Source organism: Phocoena phocoena, chromosome 13 (genome assembly GCF_963924675.1).
Source record: "Phocoena phocoena chromosome 13, mPhoPho1.1, whole genome shotgun sequence".
In the NCBI taxonomy this organism is placed as follows: domain Eukaryota; kingdom Metazoa; phylum Chordata; class Mammalia; order Artiodactyla; family Phocoenidae; genus Phocoena; species Phocoena phocoena.
Genome location: NC_089231.1, coordinates 72339059 through 72363364, shown reverse-complemented (window position 1 = coordinate 72363364; position 24306 = coordinate 72339059). Strand labels below are relative to the sequence as shown.

Sequence of the window (24306 nt, the reverse complement as noted above, 5' to 3'; positions counted from 1 at the left end):
GGATTGCATTGAATCTGTAGATTGCTTTGGGTAGTATAGTCATTTTCACAATATTGATTCTTGCAATCCAAGAACATGGTATATCTCTCCATCTGTTTGTGTCATCTTTGATTCCTTTCATCAGTGTCTTATAGTTTTCTGAGTATAGGTCTTTTACCTCCTTACGTAGGTTTATTCCTAGGTTTTTATTCTTTTTGTTGCAATGGTGAATGGATTGTTTCCTTCATTTCTCTTCCTGATCTTTCGTTGTTAGTGTATAGGAATGCAGGAGATTTCTGTGCATTAATTCTTTATCCTGCAACTTTACCAGATTCACTGATTAGCTCTAGTAGTTTTCTGGTGGCACCTTTAGGATTCTCTATGTATAGTATCATGTCATTTGCAAACAGTGACAGTTTTAATTTTTCTTTTCCAATTTGTATGCCTTTTATTTATTTTTCTTCTCTGATTGCCATGGCCAGGACTTCCAAAGCGATGTTGAATAATAGTGGTGAGAGTGGGCAGCCTTGTGTTGTTCCTGATCTTAGAGGAAATGCTTTCAGTTTTTCACCATTGAGAGTGATGTTTGCTGTGGGTTTGTCATAAATGGCCTTCATTATGTTGAGGTAGTTTCCCTCTCTGCCCACTTTCTGGAGAGTTTTTTAAATTATTATTATTTTTTATTTTTTTTACATTGTTATTAGAGTATAATTGCTTTACAATGGTGTGTTAGTTTCTGCTTTATAACAAAGTGAATCACCTATACGTATACATATATCACCATATCTCCTCCCTCTTTTGCGTCTCCCTCACACTCTCCCTATCCCACCCCTCTAGGTGGTAACAGAGCACTGAGCTGATCTCCCAGTGCTATGCGGCTGCTTCCCACTAGCTATCTGTTTAACATCTGGTAGTGTATATATGTCCATGCCACTCTTTCACTTCATCCCAGCTTACCCTTCCCACTCCCCGTGTCCTCAAATCCATTCTCTACGTCTGCATCTTTATTCCTGTCCTGCCCCTAGGTTCTTCAGGACCTTTTTTTTTTTTTTTTTTTTTTTAAGATTCCATATATATGTGTTAGCATATGGTATTTGTTTTTCTCTTTCTGACTTACTTCACTCTGTATGACAGACTCTAGGTCCATCCACCTCACTACAAGTAACTCAATTTCGTTTCTTTTTATGGCTGAGTAACATTCCATTGTATATACATGCCACATCTTCTTTATCCATTCATCTGCTGATGGACACTTAGGTTGCTTCCATGTCCTGGCTATTGTAAATAGAGCTGCAGTAAACATTGTGGTATATGACTTTTTGAATTACGGTTTTCCCAGGGTATATGCCCAGTAGTGGGATTGCTGGGTCATATGGTAGTTCTATTTTTAGTTTTTTAAGGAAGCTCCATACTGTTCTCCATAGTGGCTGTATCAATTTACATTCCCACAAACAGTGCAAGAGGGTTCCCTTTTCTCTGGAGAGTTTTTATCATAAATGGGTGTTGAATTTTGTCAAAAGCTTTTTCTGCATCTCTTGAGATGATCGTATGGTTTTGCTTCTTCAGTTTGTTAACATGGTGTATCACATTGGTTGATTTGCATATATTGAAGAATCCTTGCATCCCTGGGATAAATCCCACTTGATCATGGTGTATGATCCTTTTAATGTGTTGTTGGATTCTGTTTGATAGTATTTTGTTGAGGAGTTTTGCATCTATATTCATCAGTGATATTGGTCTGTAATTTTCATATTTGTACTATCTTTGTCTGGTTTTGGTATCAAGGTGATGGTGGCCTCATAGAATGAGTTTGTGAGTGTACCTTCCTCTGCAATTTTTTGGAAGAGTTTGAGAAGGATGGGTGTTAGCTCTTCTCTAAATGTTTGATAGAATTCACCTGTGAAGCCGTCTGGTCCTGGACTTCTGTTTGTTGGAAGATTTTATTTTTTTTTTGCGGTATGCGGGCCTCTCACTGTTGTGGCCTCTCCCGTTGCGGAGCACAGGCTCCAGACGCACAGGCTCAGCGGCCATGGCTCACAGGCCCAGCTGCTCTGCGGCACATGGGATCTTCCCGGACCGGGGCACGAACTTGTGTCCCCTGCATCGGCAGGCGGACTCTCAACCACTGCGCCACCAGGGAAGCCCTGTTGGAAGATTTTTAATCACAGTTTCAATTTCATTCCTTGTGATTGGTCTGTTCATATTTTCTGTTTCTTCCTGGTTCAGTCTTGGAAGGTTATACCTTTCTAAGAATTTGTCCATTTCTTCCAGGTTGTCCATTTTATTGGCATAGAGTTGCTTGTAGTAGTCTCTTATGATGCTTTGTATTTCCACGGTGTCTGTTGTAACTTCTCCTTTTTCATTTCTAATTTTTTTGATAGGAGTCCTCTACCTCTTTTTCTTGATGAGTCTAGCTAAAGTTTTATCAATTTTGTTTATCTTCTCAAAGAACCAGCTTTTAGTTTTATTGATCTTTGCTATTGTTTTCTTTGTTTGTATTTCATTTATTTCTGCTCTGATCTTTATGATTTCTTTCCTTCTGATAACTTTGGGTTTTGTTTTTTCTTCTTTCTGTAGCTCCTTTAGGTGTAAGGTTAGATTGTTTATTTGAGATTTTTCTTGTTTCTTGAGGTAGGATTGTATTGCTGTAAACTTCCCTCTTAGAACTGCTTTTGCTGCATCCCATAGGTTTTGGATCATTGTGTTTTCCTTGTCATTTGTCTCTAGATATTTTTTGATTTCCTCTTTGATTTCTTCAGTGATCTCTTGGTTATTTAGTAACTTATTGTTTAGCCTCCATATGTTTGTGCTTTTTACGTTTTCTTCCCTGTAATTGATTTCTAATCTCATAGTGTTGTGGTTGGAAAAGATGCTTGATATGATTTCAATTTTCTTAAATTTACTGAGGCTTGATTTGTGACCCAAGATATGATCTATCCTAGAGAATGTTCCGTGTGCACTTGAGAAGAAAGTGTAATCTGCTGTTTTGGGATGGAATGTCCTATAAATATCAGTTAAATCTATCTGGTCTGTTGTGTCATTTAAAGCTTGTGTTTCCTTATTAATTTTCTGTCTGGATGATCTGTCCATTGGTGTAAGTGAGGTGTTAAAGGCCCCCACTATTATTGTGTTACTGTCGATTTCCTCTTTTATAGCTGTTAGCAGTTGCCTTATGTCTTGAGGTGCTCCTATGTTGGGTGCGTGTATATTTATAATTGTTATATCGTCTTCTTGGATTGATCCCTTGAGCATTATGTAGTGTCCTTCCTTGTCTCTTGTAACATTCTTTATTTTAAAGTCTATTTTATCTGATAATGAGTATTGATACTCCAGCTTTCTTTTGATTTCCATTTGCATGGAATATCTTTTTCCATCCCCTCACTTTCAGTCTGTATGTGTCCCTAGGTCTGAAGTAGGTCTGTTGTAGACAGCATATATATGGATCTTGTATTTGTATCCATTCAGCAAACCTGTGTCTTTTGGTTGGAGCATTTAATTCGTTCACGTTTAAGGTAATTATCGATATGTATGTTCCTATTACCATTTTCTTAATTGTTATGGGTTTGTTTTTGTAGATCCTTTTCTTCTCTTGTGTTTCCCACTTAGAGAAGTTCCTTTAGCATTTGTTGTAGAGCTGGTTTGGTGGTGCTGAATTCTCTTAGCTTTTGCTTGTCTGTAAAGCTTTTGATTTCTCTGTCAAATCTGAATGAGATCCTTGCCAGGTAGAGTAATCTTGGTTGTAGGTTCTTCCCTTTCATCACTTTAAATATATCATACCGCTCCCTTCTGGCTTGTAGAGTTTCTGCTGAGAAATCACCTGTTAACCTTATGAGAGTTCCCTTGTGTGTTGTTTGTCGTTTTTCCCTTGTTGCTTTCAATAATTTTTGTCTTTAATTTTTGTCAGTTTGATTACTGTGTGTCTTGGTGTGTTTCTCCTTGGGTTTATCCTGCCTGGGTCTCTGTGCTTCCTGGACTTGGGTGGTTATTTGCTTTCCCATGTTAGGGAAGTTTTCGACTATAATCTCTTCAAATATTTTCTCTGGTCCTTTCTCTCTCCTCCTTCTGAGACCCCTATAATGCGAATGTTGTTGCGTTTAATATTGTCCCAGATGTCTCTTAGGCTGTCTTCATTTCTTTTCATTCTTTTTTCTTTATTCTGTTCCATGGCAGTGAATTCCACCATTCTGTCTTCCAGGTCACTTGTCTGTTCTTCTGTCTCAGTTATTCTGCTATTGATTCCTTCTAGTGTAGTTTTCATTTCAGTTATTAGATTGTTCATCTCTGTTTGTTTGTTCTTTAATTCTTCTAGATCTTTGTTAAACATTTCTTGCATCTTCTTGATCTTTGCCTGCATCCTTTTTCCGAGGTCCTGGATCATCTTCGCTATCATTATTCTGAATTCTTTTTCTGGAAGGTTGCCTATCTCCACTTCATTTAATTGTTTTTATGGGGTTTTATCTTGTTCCTTCATCTGGTATGAAGTCCTCTGGCTTTTCATTTTGTCTATCTTGCGTGAATGTGGTTTTTCCTTCCACAGGCTGCAGAATTATAGTTCTTCTTGCTTTTGCCGTATGCCCTCTCCCCACCCGTTTCTTAATACCTCATTTTCTCTTTTGTTCTCCTGAAGATGAAAGACCAGTGTACAACAAATCAAATGATTTCAAACAGCAACATTATTAATTTAAAAAAAAAAAAAGCAGAAAAGTTCTCTGTAGTTTCCCAAGCGTAGCCTCCTGGTAATAATAGCCCAGGACCTGCAACTGTAGATGGATATCAAGGTCCAGCTCCAGTAGAGAAAGGATGCTGAGATAAGCCCAGGTCACTTAAATGCTCTCAGCCTCAGTTGCCTTACATGCTTAAAAAACTAAATTAAATAAAACAAGCCAATGGAGAGGATCCAGGAAGTATAATGAGTTACTGTTTTTTTACAGTGAGTTTTGATATATACTTATAGTGGATTCATGGTAGTAAGAATATCTTTAGCAAATAATTCAGTAGAAAAAAACAGAGTAGAACCAATTTACCAAATGATCTGTAAAACGATTAACTTAATTAAAAAAATACTTTTTGTGTTTATAGTATAATTCCATTATGTCCTCTGCATTTAAGCAGTGATTTATTCACTCTGTGAGAATTGATTCTGTGGCAGTCATGTTACATTGATTGCAGTTTTAGAGAGGGAATGCCAGCCTTATGGTACATTCCTCCATCTTTTAGAGATGGCTTCTTTAAGCAGCCAAAAAGTAAATTATATTGGCATGGTTTGCCTTTGGTGTACTACCTTTTCTTTTCTTTTTTTTTTGGCCGCATTGCTTGGCATGTAATGTGGGATCTTAGTTCCCCAACCAGGGATCGGAACCTGTGCCCCCTGCAGTGGAAGCATGAACTCTTCACCACTGGACCGCCAGGGGAGTCCTGGTGTACTACTTTTTTTTTTTTTTTTCCCGGTACCCAGGCCTCTCACTGTTGTGGCCTCTCCCGTTGCGGAGCACAGGCTCTGGACGCGCAGGCTCAGCGGCCATGGCTCACGGGCCCAGCTGCTCCACGGCATGTGGGATCTTCCCGGACCGGGGCACGAACCCGTGTCCCCTGCATCGGCCGGCAGACTCTCAACCACTGTGCCACCAGGGAAGCCCCATGGTGTACTACTTTTGAAGTGATGTTTTGTATGAGCAGATAGCAATGATATAAACCCCTCTTCCCAGAAACGATACTCTGCTCCTAGGTTTTCCAGATTTTTGGTACTGTGAGTTCTTTTTTCTAACTCTCCTCACAGAGAGTTTTAACGATTGTAGCTGTTAAGTATTTTACTTGGGAAAATTTTAGCTCTAGGAAAATAACAGTGTTTAAATAATACAAAGCGCAGCCAAGGGGAATCCCCTGGCGGACCAGTGGTTAGAACTCTGTACTTTCACTGCTGAGGGCCTGGGTTCAATCCCTGGTGAGGGAACTAAGATCCCACAAGCTGAGTGGTGCGGCCAAAAATAAATAAATAAATACAAGAGCAGGCAAGGCAAGTTTAGTGAATGATGTTGATTCAACACTGTCCCTTATCTGCAAACACAGATGCAAAAACTGGCGAATTCAGACAGTGGCGCTGCCTGACTGGTTCTTCCAGAGTCTGGGAGAGGGAAAGATCTTGCAGGAGGAGCATCTTATTTGCCTTTACCTAGATGTTCTGATTGGTCCCAAATGATGAAGTTTAAATGGACACTTTTCCCTTTTCTTAAATCAGTCTTAAACTCCTGTGGAAATCAACAAAAATAAACTCCCCCCCCCTTTTTTTTTTTTTGCGGTACGCGGGCCTCTCACTGTTGTGGCTTCTCCCGTTGCGGAGCACAGGCTCAGCGGCCGTGGCTCATGGGCCCAGCCACTCCGTGGCACGTGGAACCCTCCCAGACCTGGGCACGAACCCGCATCCCCTGCATTGGCAGGCAGACTCTCAACCACTGCGCCACCAGGGAAGCCCTAAACTCTCTATTTTACCCATTTTTGCTTCTGTTGCAAATTTTCCTATTACAGTTTTTGCCTTGAAATAAAGGTAGAAGTGATGTGGTTGGTGATGGGAGCGCATTCCCCAGGACTCTGGTCCTACTCAGTCATTCAGCAGGACTTCTTGTTATTTCCATTCTGTACAGATTGCGTCTGGGCCATTGGCCAAGTGGGTATTATAACCTTGGCACATCGGAACCCAACTCTCACTTCTTGATTTTCTCAAAACCAATGTTGTTCTCAGTGTCATGGTTCATTTAGGGATGTCCTGACTCTCTGCATCCTGCCCCTTGGGGTGTTGGATCAGTGGCTTCTGCAGGGGGTTTGCTGCTCTGCAGCTGCTGCAGAATCTCAGACTCTCCCTGTCCCTTTAGATCAGCTCTTCCCTTCATTCTGCCTTTGGAATTGGTTTCCTCTACATTTTAAAAATGCAGCGTTTTGGGGGAATAGCCGTTTTTATTGCTGTAACTCTAGTGCCTAACCTGGTAGCAAGTTCACGATGGGTGATTCAAACAGGGAGGCAGTGTCTGGAAACACTTTGTGTTTGCTTTAAATTTGCGCTGTGTTTGAGAAATAAAACCATCAAATAAGTGTACTTTAAAATGACTACTTGAGAGAAACCCACTCTTCTTAACTTGCCTCCCTTTTTTTCTTGTTAGAACTGTTCTCTTGAGCTGTCCTTTTTCCATATTTAGAAATTCACATGGGAAGAGGATGCCAGTGATATAGTCATTCCTGAATGGATGCTTAAAGTTGTTTTTTCCAGAACCATGTTGGGTTTTCACCAATTGATTCACTTTTTCATCTGGAAGCCCTGGAGACTAATTGTGCTTTTTTTCCTTTCTTTCAAAACAAAACAAGACAAAACATTGCCATAGTAATGTGTTGTCCACATAGAAAATTCCAGGAATACACAGTATTATTTTAAAAAAAAGAAAAGAAAAAATCAGGAGGAGAGGGGATAGCTTGTAGTGGCTGCCGTGCTGAGATGCCCACTCAGGGCACAGCAGAGGGTGTTTGATGCCACTTTTCCTCTCTACTCACCGCATACGTTTTTGGAAGAGCCGAGTGGTATGAGAGTCCTAGCCGCAGCCACGGAGCAGAGAGAAGCTGACGGACCAGCCTGGAAATCAGAGCCGATCTCATTTGTGCTAATTGGCCCGGGCATGAACTGGAGCTTTCACACATATGATATCTTGGATATAAACAGCCCTGCAGTTGGATACAGGGCTGAATTAATTTGAAGACGAATTAATTTCATTCCATAGAATCCTGCTATCCAGACTTAAAATTACATGTTGGGGTCATAGGGGTCACAGTTCCAGCAAGAAAAATAATCATGAACATATAGTAGATCCTTTTTTTGCCAAGTGCCGTTTTAAGCGTTTATGTGGTGATTATATTTAACCATTGTTAACAGCACAGTAAGGCAGGAGTGTGTCCCATTTTACCACTCAGGAAACACAGGCCTAGGGGGTGACAGTTTTGTCAAAGGTCACCCCGTTTGCAGTAGTTCACATTCGGGTAGTGCTTGGGGGTGCAGAATGTATCAGCTCATTTGACCTTTGCATTTACCCCTGAGGAGGCAGAGCCGCTGCTGTCCCCCGTATGGAACAAGGAAATCAAGGTTCCCAGAAGTGAGGCCCCTCCTTAATGCTGACACATCCAGTTAGTGTCCCAGCTCTGGTGGAGACCGTGTCTTCTGATGCTCCAGGCCAGCATCCTTTCCACCACACCAGGCTGCATCCCAGGTTATGCACAAGAAAACTAAACAGGGACCGAATGGGACTCCTTCAACTTCTCCAGTCCAAGCTGGAAGGCCGTTGCCGGCTGCAGCAGAGAGCCCTACAGAGGGCAGAGAGCCGCGTACCGACAGGCCTGTGAGCAGGGCCAGCAGGCCCGAAGCAGGGCTGTGTCCGCTTCGTGTGGAAGGACTTACAGATGTGCCAGCCCTTCCCCACAGGCCGCCTTTCTCCCCACAGAGGCCGGAATGCCATTGTCTTTGCATTTCATCGTACAGGCTTTTCTGGTCACTCTCCCCTGCCTCTGGGAATCCTCATGCCAGTGTTATCTTTCTTACTCTGGTGACTTTTTCCTGTCAGCCCCTAAGCCAGCCTCTTTGGAGCATCAGCTCTTTAGAAAATTGCTCTCTGCATCTGTGTTTTTTATTTTGAAACTGGATCGTGGGTTTCCTTCCTTCCTTTACATCTCTTTTTTTTCTTTATAAATTTATTTATTTATTTTTGGCTGTTTTGGGTCTTCGTTGCTGCACGCAGGCTTTCTCTAGTTGCGGCGAGCGGGGGCTACTCTTCGTTGTGGTTCGCGGGCTTCTCATTACGGTGGCTTCTCTTGTTGCGGAGCACAGGCTCTAGGCACACAGGCTTCAGTAGTTGTGGCTCGCGGGCTCTAGAGCACAGGCTCAGTAGTTGTGGTGCATGGGCTTAGCTGCTCCACGGCATGTGGGATCTTCCCGGACCAGGGCTTGAACCCGTGTCCCCTGCATTGGCAGGTGGATTCTTAATCACTGCACCACCACAGAAGTCCCATCTAAGTGCTTTAGATTCATGTTACCACATCGGTCTCCAGACAACCCCACTGAGGGCAGGTTCATTATTATTCCCATTCTATTGGCGAGGAAACTCAAGGCCCAGGTAGGTTAGGTGAATGTCCCCAAGGTCATACAGCTGATACGTAGCAGAATCAGGATATTCTTCACCCCTGCACCGTACTGGGGGCACAGACTGTGTGCCAGGCACTATTCTAGGGCTTTCTTAACTCAGTCCTCACAGCAGCCCTAGGAAGCACAGGTACTGATGCTTCCCTGTGCAGTGATGTTGAACTGTTTGCCGAGGACCATCACAGTAAAAGGCCTGGGCAGGATTTGAACCAGGGTCTCTTTGGCTCCAGAGCCCATGCTCCATCCAACTGCTTGTCTTTGCTGTCTTTTTGACTTTCGGCCTCATAGACAGCTCTGCTTTGTTAGACCGTAAACCCTTTGAGAGCGGGACCTGGGTTTAGTTGTCCTTCCCCACTTGCCTGGTAATGGGCCTGCGTTACAGTGGCTACTCAGGAAAAGTGCTGCACAAGTGAGTAGCCGAGGTAGTGAGATGGGTTAGGTGCCTGGATGAAGTACATAAGCCTCATTGAGGGAACCATGGAACCTGCTAAAAGTGAGATAAAGAAAGGGACAGAGAGTTTCCTCATTTTTAAAATTATATAATAAACGTTTTGTTCCATCATTAACATCTCCTCGCCATCCAAGGAAAAGATGCATGAAGAAGCTAGAGAAAGGAAAAGATTAAGTCCCATTGTGAGCTCTCATGTTTAAGACAGGAAATGCTGCTTATATCCAAAGCCTCCCATCACTCCACGCCTCATTAGGGATTTAGAACACACACTGCTTAATCTCGGTCATTCAGGCAGTGAAGGTTTTACTATCCTTGTGGGAAAACCCAGCAGCCCGTGGTCACAGTGCCCCCTGGAGACGGCAGGTGGAATTACCACGCTTTCCGTCCTAAGCCTATGTCGGAATTCATATTGCAAAATGCATTTCCTGTTGAGTCTCTGAAGTCTCGTTTCATAATTGTTTCTCTGCCGACTTCGTGCTTTGATTAAACCAGTAGTTGTTTTCTGTTCCTTCTATTCACAGTTTCAGTCCTGCTTTACATTCAAATAGCCAAGTTCAATGTGGAGCTGTTTTACTGTTCATAAACCCTTGAATAAAAATAGGTGAAAGCAAACAGATAGCTCTGGAGGGTAACAGATGCCCACGCTCGGAGTCTGTTATGTTTGGTGGAGAGAGGCAGTGGTCTGGGTGAGGCGTTGGGAGAGGCAAGGCAGGTTCCCTTTGCCTTCCATGCTTGTTCATGTCTGCTGTGTTTAAAATCTGCTGAAAGATGAGCGTGCAGGGGAAATTGGGTGATGTCCTAAACCTATGCCCTCAGAAGGCAGGTTTATGAACAATCACTTAATTCATGACTTTCCTGCGGTCCTCAGACTGACAACATTTTTGTTCTGATTTTTTTCAGGACGACAGAACCGAGCTGAACCTTAACCACTCCTAATTCAGACTCTACCTTTCCACCAAGCAGTCGAAAACAGACAGTTGTTTGTCTCCTCCTTAAAAATCCCCAGCAAGGGAAAATTCTGTTTCTCACTTGTTCCACTGTTGAGTATGATTTTTTCCCCCTGGCAAATTCTAAATTTGTTATGAACTAGTTCCATAAGATCTTTTTTGGTAGAAGATTTACTCATTTTAATCTTCATACAGAAGAAGATAATTGTTTTAAACTTTAGCCTGTTCACAAACTTAAATGTTACTTAATATCTGGCTTTAACAGCTTTATTGAGGTATAATTCACATACAGCTTACCCATTTAAAGTGTACAATTCAGTGGTCTTTAGTATATTCATAGATATGCAACACCATCACCACAGACAATTTTAGAATGTTTTCACCACCTCAAAAAGAACCCCCCCAAAAACAGAAACCCCGTATTCTTTACCTATTGCACCCCTCCCCCACCCCCAGCACTAAGCAACCACTAATGTATTCTCTGTCTCTATAGATTTTCCTTTCTGGACATCTCATATACATGAATCCTACAATATGCGGACTGTCATCACTGGCTTCTTAACATTATCAAGCTTCATCCATGTTGTAGTGTGTGTCAGTACTTAATCCCTTTCTGTGGTCATATATTCCTTCGTGTATCACATTTTCTGTATCCATTTATCAGTTGCTGGACATTTGGGTTGTTTACACCTTTTGGCTGTTATGAATAATGCTGCTATAAAATTTGTGTACAGGTTTTAGTGTGGACATATATTTTCATTTCTCTTGGGTAGGTACCTAGGAGTAGAATTGCTGGGTCATAGGTAACTCTGTGTTTGATCATTTGAGGAACTTCCAAACTGTTGCCCAAAGTGGCTGCACTATTTTTCATTCCCACCAGCAGTGTATGAGGGCTCTGAATTCTCTATACCCTCGCCAGTGCTTGTTGTTATCTGTCTTTTTGATTCCAAACTCCTGGTGGGTATGAAGTGATATTTTATTGTGGTTTTGATGTGCACTTCCCTGATGGCTAATAATGTTGAGCAGCTCTTCATGTGTTTTTTTGCTATTCACATATCTTCCTTGAAGAAACATCTAGATTCCTTGCTCATTTAAAAAATTTGGTTATTTTCCTTTTATTGTTGAGTTGTAAGAGTTCTTTAAATATTTGAGATAAAAGTCCCTTTTCGGGGGCTTCCCTGGTGGTGCAGTGGTTGAGAGTCCGCCTGCCGATGCAGGGGACATGGGTTCGTGCCCCGGTCTGGGAAGATCCCACATGCCGCGGAGTGGCTGGGCCTGTGAGCCATGGCCACTGAGCCTGCGCGTCCGGAGCCTGTGCTCTGCAATGGAAGAGGCCACGACAGTGAGAGGCCCGCGTACCTCAAAAAAAAAAAAAAAAAGTCCCTTTTCGGATAGATATATGACTTGCAAATTATTTTCTCTCATTCTGTGGGTTGTCTTGTCACTTTCTTGACAGTGTTCTCTGAAGCACAAAAGTTTTAAATTTTGATGAAGTCCAATTAATGTTTTTCTTTTGTAAGAAGATTTCTTTAGTACATGTTACAAAGCTATTAGCTATCTTTTCATTTTCTCAATGTAGAATTATAGAAAATATGATGTTTGAAAAACTGCACCACCCCCCAAGAAGGTTTGGTGGATGGAGTTTGCTTTCCCCTCAAGAATCATGGACTTAGCTAGGGGTTTTCACTCCAGTGCATCTCTTCATGGGTGCTTCAGTCATTTTGTATTTTTCTTTCAATTTTTTGGTGTGCTTCTAACTGGAGAGTTTTGAACTTAACAGGGAATTTATTTTATTTTATTTTTTATTTTTTAATTTTTTTTTGCGGTATGCGGGCCTCTTGCTGTTGTGCCCTTTCCCATTGCACGGAGCACAGGCTCCGGACGCGAAGGCTTAGTGGCCCTGGCTCATGGACCCAGCCACTCCGCGGCATATGGGATCTTCCCGGACTGGGGCACAAACCAGTGTCCCCTGCATCGGCAGGTGGACTCTCAACCACTGCGCCACCAGGGAAGCCCCATTAACAGGGAATTTAAAATAAAATCTCTACTAATAGTAAATAAAAGCAGAGAGGTCTAACATTTTTAGACCTTATGGATATTCTGCTCTTTGCTCTCCTGCTGCATTTGAAAAACAGCTGTACGTGTTTCACCACATTCTGAGTTTCATCCAAAGACCACTGTATGTTCTGTTTATGCAGAGCAAGGCTTCACACTGGATGGTCACAGTAAATGTGATAGCGAAAGCCGACCGCTTTCATGTGGATGACCTTTCTTCCTTTGCCAACAGGTATGGCAGATCCCAGAAAACGGACTCACCCTTTCCCTGACTGAGCCCGTGGTCATTTTAGAAGGCCACTCAAAGAGAGTCGGCATCGTGGCCTGGCACCCGACGGCCCGCAACGTGCTTCTCAGTGCAGGTAGGAGCCGAGCTGGCCTCTGCTTTCCCCTTGCCCTCACTTCTCGTGGCCTCTGTGTGGAGGGAACAGCAGACGCATGCTGACTGTGCTGGCAGTTGTGAAGCAGATCATTGGAACCCACGACAGGGTGCCTAAATGTGGGAGTTCCCCAACACCCGTGTGCATGTGTGTGTGTCGAGGCCACTTGGGCAAAGCCAATGGAAGCTGTGGACTTCCTGCCTAGAATTAGGAACAGACACATGCTTACTTATATAATCACATTTCAGCAGAGTCGTGGTTCCTGCTGGGGCCCTCCGTGCCTCCATGGCCCTCAGTTGTAGTTATTCCAGATGTAGTAGAAGGAGCCCAAGTAGGAGCCAGGAGCCCTGGGTTCCAGCTTTGGTGTTGCCGCCAACTTTGAGGTGATCCTGTTAGTCAGATACCCTCCTTCCTTTTAAAAAATACTTTCATCTTTCTCCTTATACTTGTAGTCCATGTGTACTATGGAGAATATATATAAACAAAAGGGAGAAAAGAAAAATCATTTACAATCCCACCACCCGGAGGAAACATCATTATTACCCTTTTGATGTCTCTTTCCAGAGATATTTCTGTGCCCATAAACAATTTTACATACAAAGATGGGTTCAGACACTTTACATGTGACCTGCTTTCTGCACTTGCTGGTACACTGTGGTCCTTTTCAGGTGCCATTACATGTTGTATGATATTTTTAATGATTCCATTAATAGTCCATTGTCTGGATACCTGTTTATTTAGTCAGTCCCCTATTTTTGGACAGAGGTTGTTTCCGATTTTTCACTGTTAAACAGCACTGCAGTGAACCCTTGTGACCAAGTCCTAGTGTTCCTATTGGTTTCCCACTTGTGTAGTTTCCAAGTTTCATCTTAAAGAAATCTTTTTCTTTGTCTAAAATCTGAGATTTTATCTGCTTTTATAGAAGCAATACAAAGGACAGGAAGGAGCTTCGTGGGGTGATGGAGGTGTTGATCCTGACTGTGATGATGGCTACATGAATATGTGCATGTATCAAAACGTAACCATTGTATACTTAGAATGGATGCATTGTATTTCATGCAAACTATACCTTAATAAGATTGGCTTATTAAAAGAGCAGTGCTAATGTTACTGGTAGAATTTTAAAGATCTTTCTCCTCACCAGTAAAAAGGAGAGGAGCAGTTCAGTTTTTAACTGGGTATGAAAGGTGTTTGTGACGTAGTGAGTTAAGTTAAAAATTTAATGCCTGGTACCTATTGAAACCAAGAACTACTTTAAAAAAAAAAAAAAGTAAGACTCTCTTTTTTAAAATCACAATTGACTATAACTGGGAAGCCTTCCAGTGCTCTACTCAGAACCTCAGTCTGATAAGGAGAGAAAACAATTCCAAAGGTGGAATTCCCTCATGGAAAATACCCTACTGGCCGCCTCATGGAGGTCAAATCTAGGGTATCATCAGCAGACTGAGCCCAGTCTCCCTTTTACACGCAGAGGAGAATGGTTGATTGCAGCGTTGTGCATAGTTTTGCATAGTTTAAGACTATGTGATCCATCCACAGTGGCTGAAGTTACTCGTTTGCCTGTGATGAACGAGGCAGAGGATGGGTCAAATCTCCATCGCAGAGTTTAGCTCCAACTTTTCATACTGTCTGTCGTACAGTTTTTTTCACCCATTTCCTACTTCTGACCCTAGGTAACGTAGGTGTCCTGGTTATTAGTGGCTAATTTTTCTAAGTGCTTGCAGAATTGGCTTATTGACAAGAATCCATCTTCAGGATGTCTGTCCCTTATTTTGCTTCATCCTTGAGCTAATGTCCTGGAAGCAGCAAATGGTGCCTCTTTTTAAAGGGGCCTCGGGGACTTGGGGCCAGCCCTGGAGGGAAGGGAGGATGGAACTGAAGAGCTGAGGGGCTGTGGCTCAGTGGACCTGTGGCCTCTTTGGGGATCAGGTTCTGAATTCACGTGCCTACTTGACGACAGTTGAGGACAGTTTGTGCTTCTCAAATCAGGCCAGTCTTGGCCTATTTTTCTCCCCTTTTAAAGATAAAGATCTGCTGTGAGCAGATGGCTAGGCATTTCCCTTCACTTGTAATTTACATGCTTTTGTGCAAGACCATGTCTTAACAGCATGGTTGATGGGAATAACCTGCTATCCAGTCTTTGTCTTGAGCCTCCTAAACCACCATTTAAACCCTTTATTTTTAGTTCCTCTGGGAAAAAAAGAAGCTGTATTCGTTCTGATGCTTGTTTTACTAGAAAAGGAAACTTAAGATCACTCAGGGTCCACCAGCCCAGTTAACTCTTAAAAAAAAACATAGGGTTCTATTTTCCTGTTGTTCTTTGTTTGGTTGGTGTTTTTGTTTCACATGAGCCCAAACTTCACAAGCTGTATTTTTCCTTTAATGTGTTTCTTTTACACAAATTTCTTTTTTTCTTGGTCACATCAGTTTTTGACTGCCAGTAAGTAAGCCTTCTTATAATTAGCATCTCCATTTCAATACACAGGTGTGTTTATCCTCCCTGTATTTGTATCGATAGTTTTCACAAATGTGGTGTTGTGCAGGCATTTCTTATCCCTGCTTGCTTTCAGGCTGTGATAACACCATCATCATCTGGAACGTGGGGACGGGGGAAGCCCTTTTAAACCTGGACGATATACATTCGGACATGATTTACAACGTGAGCTGGAACCGGAACGGCAGTCTGATCTGCACGGCCTCCAAAGACAAGAAAGTGAGAGTAATCGATCCTAGGAAACAGGAGATTGTTGCTGTAAGTATTCTTAGGAGAAAAGCCCCAGTATGTGTAGCGCTTTAGGGAGTGAGAACTTTCTGCGTTTTAAGGCAGACCGCAGGGGCTGGGACTGCCAGTCCGTGGACCTTTGCTGTGTGCAGACGCCAAACTGTGAATCAGAAGAGTCTCGGCCAGGCTTCTGTCTCCCAGTTGCCCTTCTCTCCAGAGCTGTGCATTTCTAGCTTTTACCCAAGCCTTCCCTCTCACTTGGCGACCATTTCTCACAAAGAAACAAAGTTTTTTTTATCAGTTTGCTTAAGAATGTGCAAGTCTAGAGCAGCTAACCCACAGAGTTTACTGCACGCTGGCTTAGGACTGCAGATGGATCTGTTGATTCTCTCCGCTGCTCCCCAGTCGGTCTTTAAAGGGCCTGACAAGATGCCATGGGTTCTCTCCACAGCTCAGTGTCCCCGTTTCTGCCACCTGAGCTAGGCCTCCACAGAATCACACATCACAGCAAAAGATGGACACTCGGGCCTTTAGTCAGGTTGATACTGCAAGTGTTGAATCCAGAGGTGCCTCACTTCCACCCCACCCTGCCTCGTCACGGCCCTTCTCTGAGAAGGTGGCTCTTGGCTGGTGATAATTCTCAAGAGTCGGCTGACAGGCATGGCTGGTGCTTATCAAGGCCCCATACCCTGTGCTTTGTCCACTAGAACCTTCCAAGGGGTGGGGCTGGTGGGCTCCCGCTGAAGAGATGAGGCTAAGGAACGGGCTAGCCAGACTCCACGTTCTGTCCTGTGAAATTGCGAGATGCTGTAGCGACCGTCCACCTTCAGGTTATCATCATACTCTTGAGAAACAAAGGCTTGGCAGAGCCGTTTCGTGTGTTTTGTCTTTGCAGAGCCTGGACTTGGGTTGGTGGCAGGGGCTGGTGGAAGGACTGAGGCCGTTCAGTCCAGGCCTGGCGCGATTGCTCGCTCGCCAGCCAAGGGGCCTTGGCCAGAGCCCTTGGTGTCGCTTTGTTTCCTCCTCCTCCAGGGAGGGGAGGTGGCCAGTACTGACACGCTCGTGCACGTACGTGCACACACACACACCTTTGACGCGAGTGCCACGTGGGGCGGCGGGCTTCACTGTCTGAGCCCCCGCTCTCCCCCACTTTTCCTTCCTGCAGTCTGACTGTGTAAGCTGCCTCTTTGCTCTCTCGCCCAGGAGAAGGAGAAAGCACATGAAGGAGCCCGACCCATGAGGGCCATCTTTCTGGCTGACGGCAACGTCTTTACCACTGGTTTCAGCCGCATGAGCGAGCGGCAGCTGGCCCTCTGGAACCCGGTATGCCCCTTCCCAGCCCTGCCACCCCTTCCCCAGCCTCGAGCTTTCTCTTTTCTGAGCGGGCCTTTGGGTTGGTCAGTAGATGATAGGGTTCTCAGTGTCGTTTGCTGAACTCCTGCTTGTCTTAAGTTGGATGTGAAGTTCTCATCCTCACTGGAGACTTACTGTGAAATGTATTTTAAAAATGCATTCTTGATACTCCCAAGGAGTCTCTGTTGACTGTAGATTTTAGAAAGAATGCGTGAAGAATCCAGTGTTTCAGACTTGGGAAATAAGTTCTAAACTTAGTTAAAATATTTCCTAAAGAACACGATCAAATGTCTAAATCAAAATAGTCATGCTTGGGAAAATGTTCATGACAGCACAAGTGGGAAAAACGTACTGAACTGCATATATGGTATGATCCCAATCTGTGTGTGCTTCTATGTTGGAAGGAAATAGGCCAAAATGGTAATTGTTTCTACCCCCCACTGGCCCGTGGGATTACGGAATATGGGATGATTTTTATGTTTTTCCTTGTACCTTCTGATTTCTAAAAGAACATGAGTTTATTTTTGTAATAAGAAAAAAGTACTTTTAAAAAGGAAAGCAGTCACAAAGGAGATAGGCTCTCATCTCTGTCATGGGATCACACTGATGTGTGCATTATGTTGCCAAATCAACACAATTTTCAGTGAGTTGGATCTCACCTAGTATTCCTATTGGTAATTACATGTATGAATATCATATGTGCATTGTTTAAACTTTCATTATTTTAGGGAAATGGCTAACTTAATTAGGGATGAAAAATGTATCATCTTATAAAAATTCACCTTTTAAAAATGTGTGTGCGTGTGTGTGTATTTTTTTTTCCCAGAAAAATATGGAGGAACCAATTGCTCTTCATGAAATGGACACTAGCAATGGGGTGTTGCTACCTTTCTATGACCCCGACACCAGTATCATTTACTTATGTGGAAAGGTAAACAGTAATTTTGCTGTTTGATCTTAAATTTAATCCTGTAAGAAGAAAAGTTTATCCTTCAGAGATTTAGTAGATGAGCAATTGTATAGAGAATAGTGCTCCATGGGTATAAGCTTTTGAGGGCCTCAGAGACTCTCCAGAGGGTTCTCGCTCCTGGAGTTCAGTGTTAAGGCCCAGGCCTTGCAATTACATGGCCTGACTCAAGTGTCAGGAGGTGACAGTCGTTACAAGAAGACCCCACACTGAACTCAGGACACCTTCCTGCTGCCTGATGATTTCTGCCTAACTAAAGTGTTGGTAGCTTTATTATCATTACTGTTACTTCATTTTAGAAGGTAAAGACCTCAGTATTCCTCATTCTTCTGTAGGCTCAATTTCCCTTAGAATTTTTGTAGTTGAAATAAATGAATTAATACAAATGGAGCTGTTGATATGTTCCCTTCCCCAAACCTGTTAGATAGTCCCTTGCTGGGGATGAAGCTGGGGGTGTTTTACTTCTGTTCACAGTTGATGGAGTGGGCTGCAGACCTGCTTGACATTTTTATAGGTCAGTTATTTAGAAACCGAGATCTTGTCTGTTTCCTTGAAAGTCATTTTACTTGAGATGTTAACAGCTGCCATAGACTGCATTGTTACCCAGATGTTACTAACACTGGATGGAAAGTTACTGTGAGTACGTAGAAAACAAATAGTGTATGATTAGCTTTTCTTCCATTGCTTTAGATGGTTACATCATTGAAACAAATGGAAATATGAGAAAGGAGAGGGTTGTTAGGGCAGAGTACCGCCTAGCTATTCATCACTTCTTCTTACACACACATCTCTCCCCTCAGGCAGGACTGCCTTCATTGTTCAGGTTCATGTAACTGTGCAGACAGTTATTTACACTGAGAGAGGCTAGCCCGTTCTTCAGGTCTTCAAAAAAATCTGACCATTCTAAGCCAGATTATCACAGAACTTGACACATTGTAATGGGATAGCATTCTCCTCTGAAGTTAAAGGTTACTCACTAAAACTAATGTCTCTTCATTAGAAAAATCTTACTTCTTATTATCCGATTGTCTGGTGTTAGTGCCCTCAGGTCTGTGCCCGTGGAGGTATGCTGAAAAGTCAGTAATTGCCCGCTAGCCCCTCTTGGTCTGCTGTTTGTTTGTTGTGGCGCAGTTGTTGGGCGGAGGTGTTAACCTTTCTGCTCCGACTCTGACTTGGGGCCAGACTCAGTGCAGGAAAGTCAGAACCTTCAGGAGGAGGCAGAGGAGGCTGTTTAAAGGGTGAGCTAGCCTTGCACAAGCGAGGGCTTGCTCTGCCGGGAAGAGAAACCATCATGTGCTCGAGGCAAGCCTCGTAAGGGGAGGAAAGGTCAGCCAGCGTAGCGGAGTCCCAGTCAGTGCTGGGTGTATAGAGGAGAGAGACACCCACCTAAGTCAGATATTTCGGCTAACGTGAAACGCAAACCTGTTTCCCGATTCCTTGTAGGGTGACAGCAGTATCCGCTATTTTGAGATCACGGACGAATCCCCGTATGTCCACTACCTCAACACATTCAGCAGCAAGGAGCCTCAGAGGGGGATGGGTTACATGCCCAAGAGGGGACTCGATGTCAACAAATGTGAGATTGCCAGGTAAAGAATCGGTATCGGAAAGTGTTCAGCCTGCTTACGCCATTCGTGTCCACGCCTGAGTCTTTCTACCTGTGTGTGTGCAGTAGGATCGTAGAATTAGTATCTTGTTTCCTGCCCGTTCTTAGAAACGTGGAGTTTGAAAGCAAGAAGAAACCCTTCAAAATCATTTCATCCAGCTGTGCCCTCCCCATCCTTCAGATGATAAACTTGAAATGCAGCGGTTAAGAGGCTTCACTGGGGCGTATCACACCCTGATTTAAGTAGTGAAACCATGTTGCTTGTCTTCAGGCTGCAACTGTGGCCAGTGTCCCCTGGGAGGCAACCAGGAAGAGCCTGTCCCTGGGATGGAAATGAGGGATGGTTTTTCTGCCCTGCAGAGGGACCAGCCAGGTTCCAAAGCGGGTTGTGGAGCCCGCAGATCCGAAACTAGAGGAACAAAGTTCCACAGCGGGTGTTAGGTTAGCTTGGCTTAGGAAGCTTGGCTGTGTTGTAACTTCCGCCTCTCTGGACTACTCTGTGGAGTTTTTATAACGCTGCGTTTATATGGACATTTTTCTAAGCGTGCTGACCTGGTCACACAAATAATTGACACTTACGTCTTTAAAAATATAAGAAATCTTTATGAGCCCTTTTTTTAATATTAATCACTGCACGGTTCTTTTTGTTTTTGTTTTTTTTATAATACCTTCAACTCTATAGCTAGAATAATGAAGGAAAGCTGTCACAGATAATTCTAAATTGTGGTTTAAATCAAACTAATCAAAATGTGGTTCAAAACAGATTGAATCTGAATTTCAAAATTACATTCAGGATTTGCGAACACATTTATTTTACCGTCATCTAAAAGTTTAAAAGACGTAGTCGGCCCTTTGTATTTGTGAGTTCCAAATCCAAGGATTGAGCATATTTGGAAACAAAAGTTCCAGAAAGTTCCAAAAGGCAAAACTTGAATTTGTGGCGCATGGGAAACCATTTACGTAGCATTTACTTTGTGTCTACAACTGTTCACATAGCATTTACGTTGTACTGGGTATTGTAAGTAATCTAGAATGACTTAGAATATAAAATGCTATGCCATGTTATGTAAGGGACTTGAGCATCCACAGATTTTGGTGTCCGCGGCAGCTCCTGGAACCCACCCCCCGCAGATACCGAGGGATGACTGTATAAGGACGTCATTCAGGACGCCTCCTGTTTACTCAGTATTTCTGGGGCGTTGGTTACATGTTGGGCGCTGTGCTAATCACATGGCCCGGATCCCCTTTCTCTTTGTACCCGTGCTGTGAGGCAGGTGCTGGTTTACCCCCCATGTGGATGAGGAGCTCGAGGCTGGGTCAGGTGGGCACATGCCCAGGTGTGGGGGGTGGAGCTGGCCATCCAGCCCAGGCCAGCCTTCCCACCACTGGGCCGACCACACAGGTTTTGGGCTTGGTCTTCCTACTCTTCCCACACCCTGGATAATTCCAGATTTTTCTTGAGTGTTATGCATGATGTGGTTTGCTCGGATGCCAACATTTAATTCTAGGATTGTTTTCGTTTCCTTTTTAAAAATCCTATTTACACTTAACGAAAGTTCAGCCACTTCTCGTTGGCAGAAGACGTGGCATCCAGGTCATAGGTACTCTCTGAGACATGGGTGTTCACTGTCTTCTGGCTTGGTAATTGTCTTCTGGCTTGGTAATTTTCTCATAAGCGGTTCATTGTCGGTGGTGTTAATCATTTCCCCACAGTTGATTTGCCCCCAGGTAATTGGAACTTGACTGTCACCATGATGCATAGGCCTCTGTTCGTGTCTCCTATCCGCTGTTCCCTAGCATAGCTACTCTCAACTTCTATTTTCTCCTCTGTGAAATGGGAACGCTGAATTCTACCTGCTCCCCACGACGCGTCAGATGAGGTGATGGGCAAACACAGAATGTACGAGTGAATTATTAAGCCTGTTACTTGGCCTCCTGTTTCACTTAATGCAACTTTGCCTTTATTTCTTCTTTGAAGATTCTTCAAACTTCACGAGAGAAAGTGTGAGCCTATTATCATGACTGTCCCCAGGAAGGTAAGTGCCCAGTTGTCTAGGCAATCCATGTTTTTAAAAGGTTTTAAAAATCCCAGAGCTCCCTTCCTTACCTGTGGATTTCTCCACTGTGTCTCGTGTAGTCTGACCTTTTCCAGGATGACCTGTACCCTGACACGGCGGGGCCCGAAGCGGCGCTGGAGGCGGAAGAGTGGTTCGAGGGGAGGAATGCAGATCCACTCCTCATCTCCCTGAAGCACGGATACATTCCCGGCAAAAACAGGGACCTCAAGGTGGTCAAGAAGAACATTCTGGACAGCAAGCCCACGGCAAACAAGAAGTGCGACCTGATCAGTGTCCCCAAGAAGACCGCAGACACGGCCAGCGTGGTAAGGACCACAGGGCCTGGGGCGTGCTGGGCCGGCTCAGCCTGGCCCTCCCGAACACGCCTGCCAGCCTGGGCGTCTGCGGGCACTGTCCCCGCTGGACGGATGGGGTTCAGTAATGGTAACAGGCACTGTTTGTAGGAACCACCTTGATCACGTGACATTTATGAGTTTAACTCCTTTAGCTCTCTTTTTTATGATGACCAGGATAGAAGTCAGTCTGTTACCGATGCCGGGAAGATGAGGTCCCAGGAAGGAGGGAGTGGTGAGAGATTTTAGAAGTTGCTAAGTGTTTGAGGGGCAGAAGGATCTGGGGTGAGTGGGACTTAGAGGCAGAGATGATCCTGGGCATCTTGGCAAGAATCGTTTCAGGGGAGTGATGGAGACCAGAGGCTGACAGTGAAGACCCCTGTGGCCACGGGAGAGCAGGGTCGAGCCAGGGAGGAGAGGGGGCTGGCGTCTGCAGGCTGTAGAATGGAGTTCTGGAGGCCAGGAGGGGCCGGGAATTGTCGATGTGGAGGTGGCAGAGACAAGAGGCAAAGTGCCCTCAGGAGCTAGTGTTTTGATTGTGACCGAGCAAGCCACATGAGGCACCACAACTTTGGGGACTGCAGGGTTTCCTGCAGAAGAACCAGCTCCACGAGGGAGAAGCTCAGGCTCTTTAGAGGAGCAGGCAGGGCAAGGGATGTAGTTCCCAAGGACCTTTCTGGGAGCTGATAGGAGCTCAGTAGCCTCTGGAGGGTCACCTGTCACCCTGGTCACATAGGAGATGCTCCTGCTGGAGTTGGCTGATCGGGGTGGTTGGGATATGGGGCAGCCTTGCAGGGATCAGTCTCTTCCTGCAGTTTAGTTGTGTCCCAGGGGTCTCCATCCAGGTAGGCGCACAGGTGGGGCCAGGAGCCGTGATACACTGTTGCTTTGCTGTGGGTGCCAGTTGGCCCAGCCAGCATTCCTGGCGTTCCTACAAGGCTCAGCCGGGCTGCTGCAGCCCGCCACTTCCAAAATGGAAGGTCACAGTTACACCCAGTGCATTCCACCTGTGCTGAACGTTGCTGCTTTTTAGTCATCCTCTTCCCTCCCCTCTTTTTTGTTTCCTTAGCAAAATGAAGCCAAATTGGATGAGATTTTGAAAGAGATCAAATCTATAAAAGACACAATCTGCAATCAAGATGAGCGTATTTCCAAGTTAGAACAGCAGATGGCAAAGATAGCAGCCTGAAGGTCCACCCCCCGCAGACGGAGCAGGAACGCGCGCTCGCGGCTGGTAGTTGGTGTGGTCCCAGGGAGGGCGAAAGGGAGGCACTGCCACTTGGAGACATTTCAGATCTGTCGACCAGCGATAGGCCACATTCCAGTAAGGACTCAACTCGTCTCCCAAATTTGCAGAAACAAAATGTGGTTTAAAAGCTGAGCTTTTTACCAGAAAGCTTTTTTTGATGTTTTAAGTGTTATGTGACTTGTGAACTTCTAAAAGACAAAAGTGCTACTTTGATAATCCCAGATATTCTGAATTTTAGAAAACCAACCAATTCTGATTCAGTGTCCTGCCCAAGTACCTTTGGTTTTTTTTTTTGTTTTTGTTTTTTACAAACAGGGACCAATGCCACATTGCTTTTTATATTTCTTTTTTTTTTTTTAATGTTGCCAAAACCAAAAGTAGCTTTTTTTTCTTTGTATTTTGCTACTTTGCAGTATTTGTGTGTGGGGTTTTTTTTTCTCCTTAATTTGAAAGGGACAGCACTGTGTATGTTTATAAACTAAATGAAGATATTATTTTGTATAAACATTCATCTGAGAACAATCAGAGCAGTAGCCACACTGCTGGCTTCTTTGCAGCACAAACCTGGTCATCTTAATGACTGTACAGAAGGAAGACTTGAAAAATCACGTGGATCCATATTCCCACCCCTCCCTTTCCATTGAGTCTTCTGATCAAAAAACAGCTCATATCGAATCGTTTCCTTTCTCTTTTCTAGAAATTGGGTGGTTGTACCAGAATGGAACTTTGCTTCTTGGTTATCCTGTGCTTCAGATGATTATAATCGAACCTAAACTAGCATGTGTTTCTGCGGTTTTGTTACACACATAGAATCTATTACCTTCATCACTTTAACGTCATGTTCCAGGTTTTGGTCAGTACTTGACAAGGGTGTCCAGGACGAGGAGCCACACGTGCTGTGGGGTGTTCCTTCTTGTCCCTTTCAGCAGCTGGCCTGGCTCCCGAGTACCCTGGGATGGGGTGAGACAGACTAGGGAACCTGGAGGGAAGCGTTCGCCCCACGTGATCCTCTGCTTTC

The 24306-nt window shown here is 44.1% G+C and overlaps 1 protein-coding gene across 2 annotated transcripts in view; it reads left to right on the top strand.

Moving 5' to 3' along the window:
* The window catches only part of CORO1C (coronin 1C), an 83038-nt gene extending 58973 nt beyond the window's left edge, over positions 1-24065 (top strand). Inside the window, exons 4-11 of one of the 2 annotated variants that reach the window (XM_065890521.1) lie at positions 12834-12963; positions 15552-15733; positions 16907-17026; positions 17883-17987; positions 19467-19612; positions 21608-21665; positions 21767-22012; positions 23109-24065. In XM_065890521.1, coding sequence (XP_065746593.1) covers positions 12834-12963; positions 15552-15733; positions 16907-17026; positions 17883-17987; positions 19467-19612; positions 21608-21665; positions 21767-22012; positions 23109-23228 — 1107 coding nt within the window. In that variant the 3' untranslated portion in view covers positions 23229-24065. The remainder of the gene's footprint in view (positions 1-12833; positions 12964-15551; positions 15734-16906; positions 17027-17882; positions 17988-19466; positions 19613-21607; positions 21666-21766; positions 22013-23108) is intronic. The other variant, XM_065890522.1, reaches the window with a different exon arrangement.
* The last annotated feature ends 241 nt before the right edge of the window (positions 24066-24306 follow it).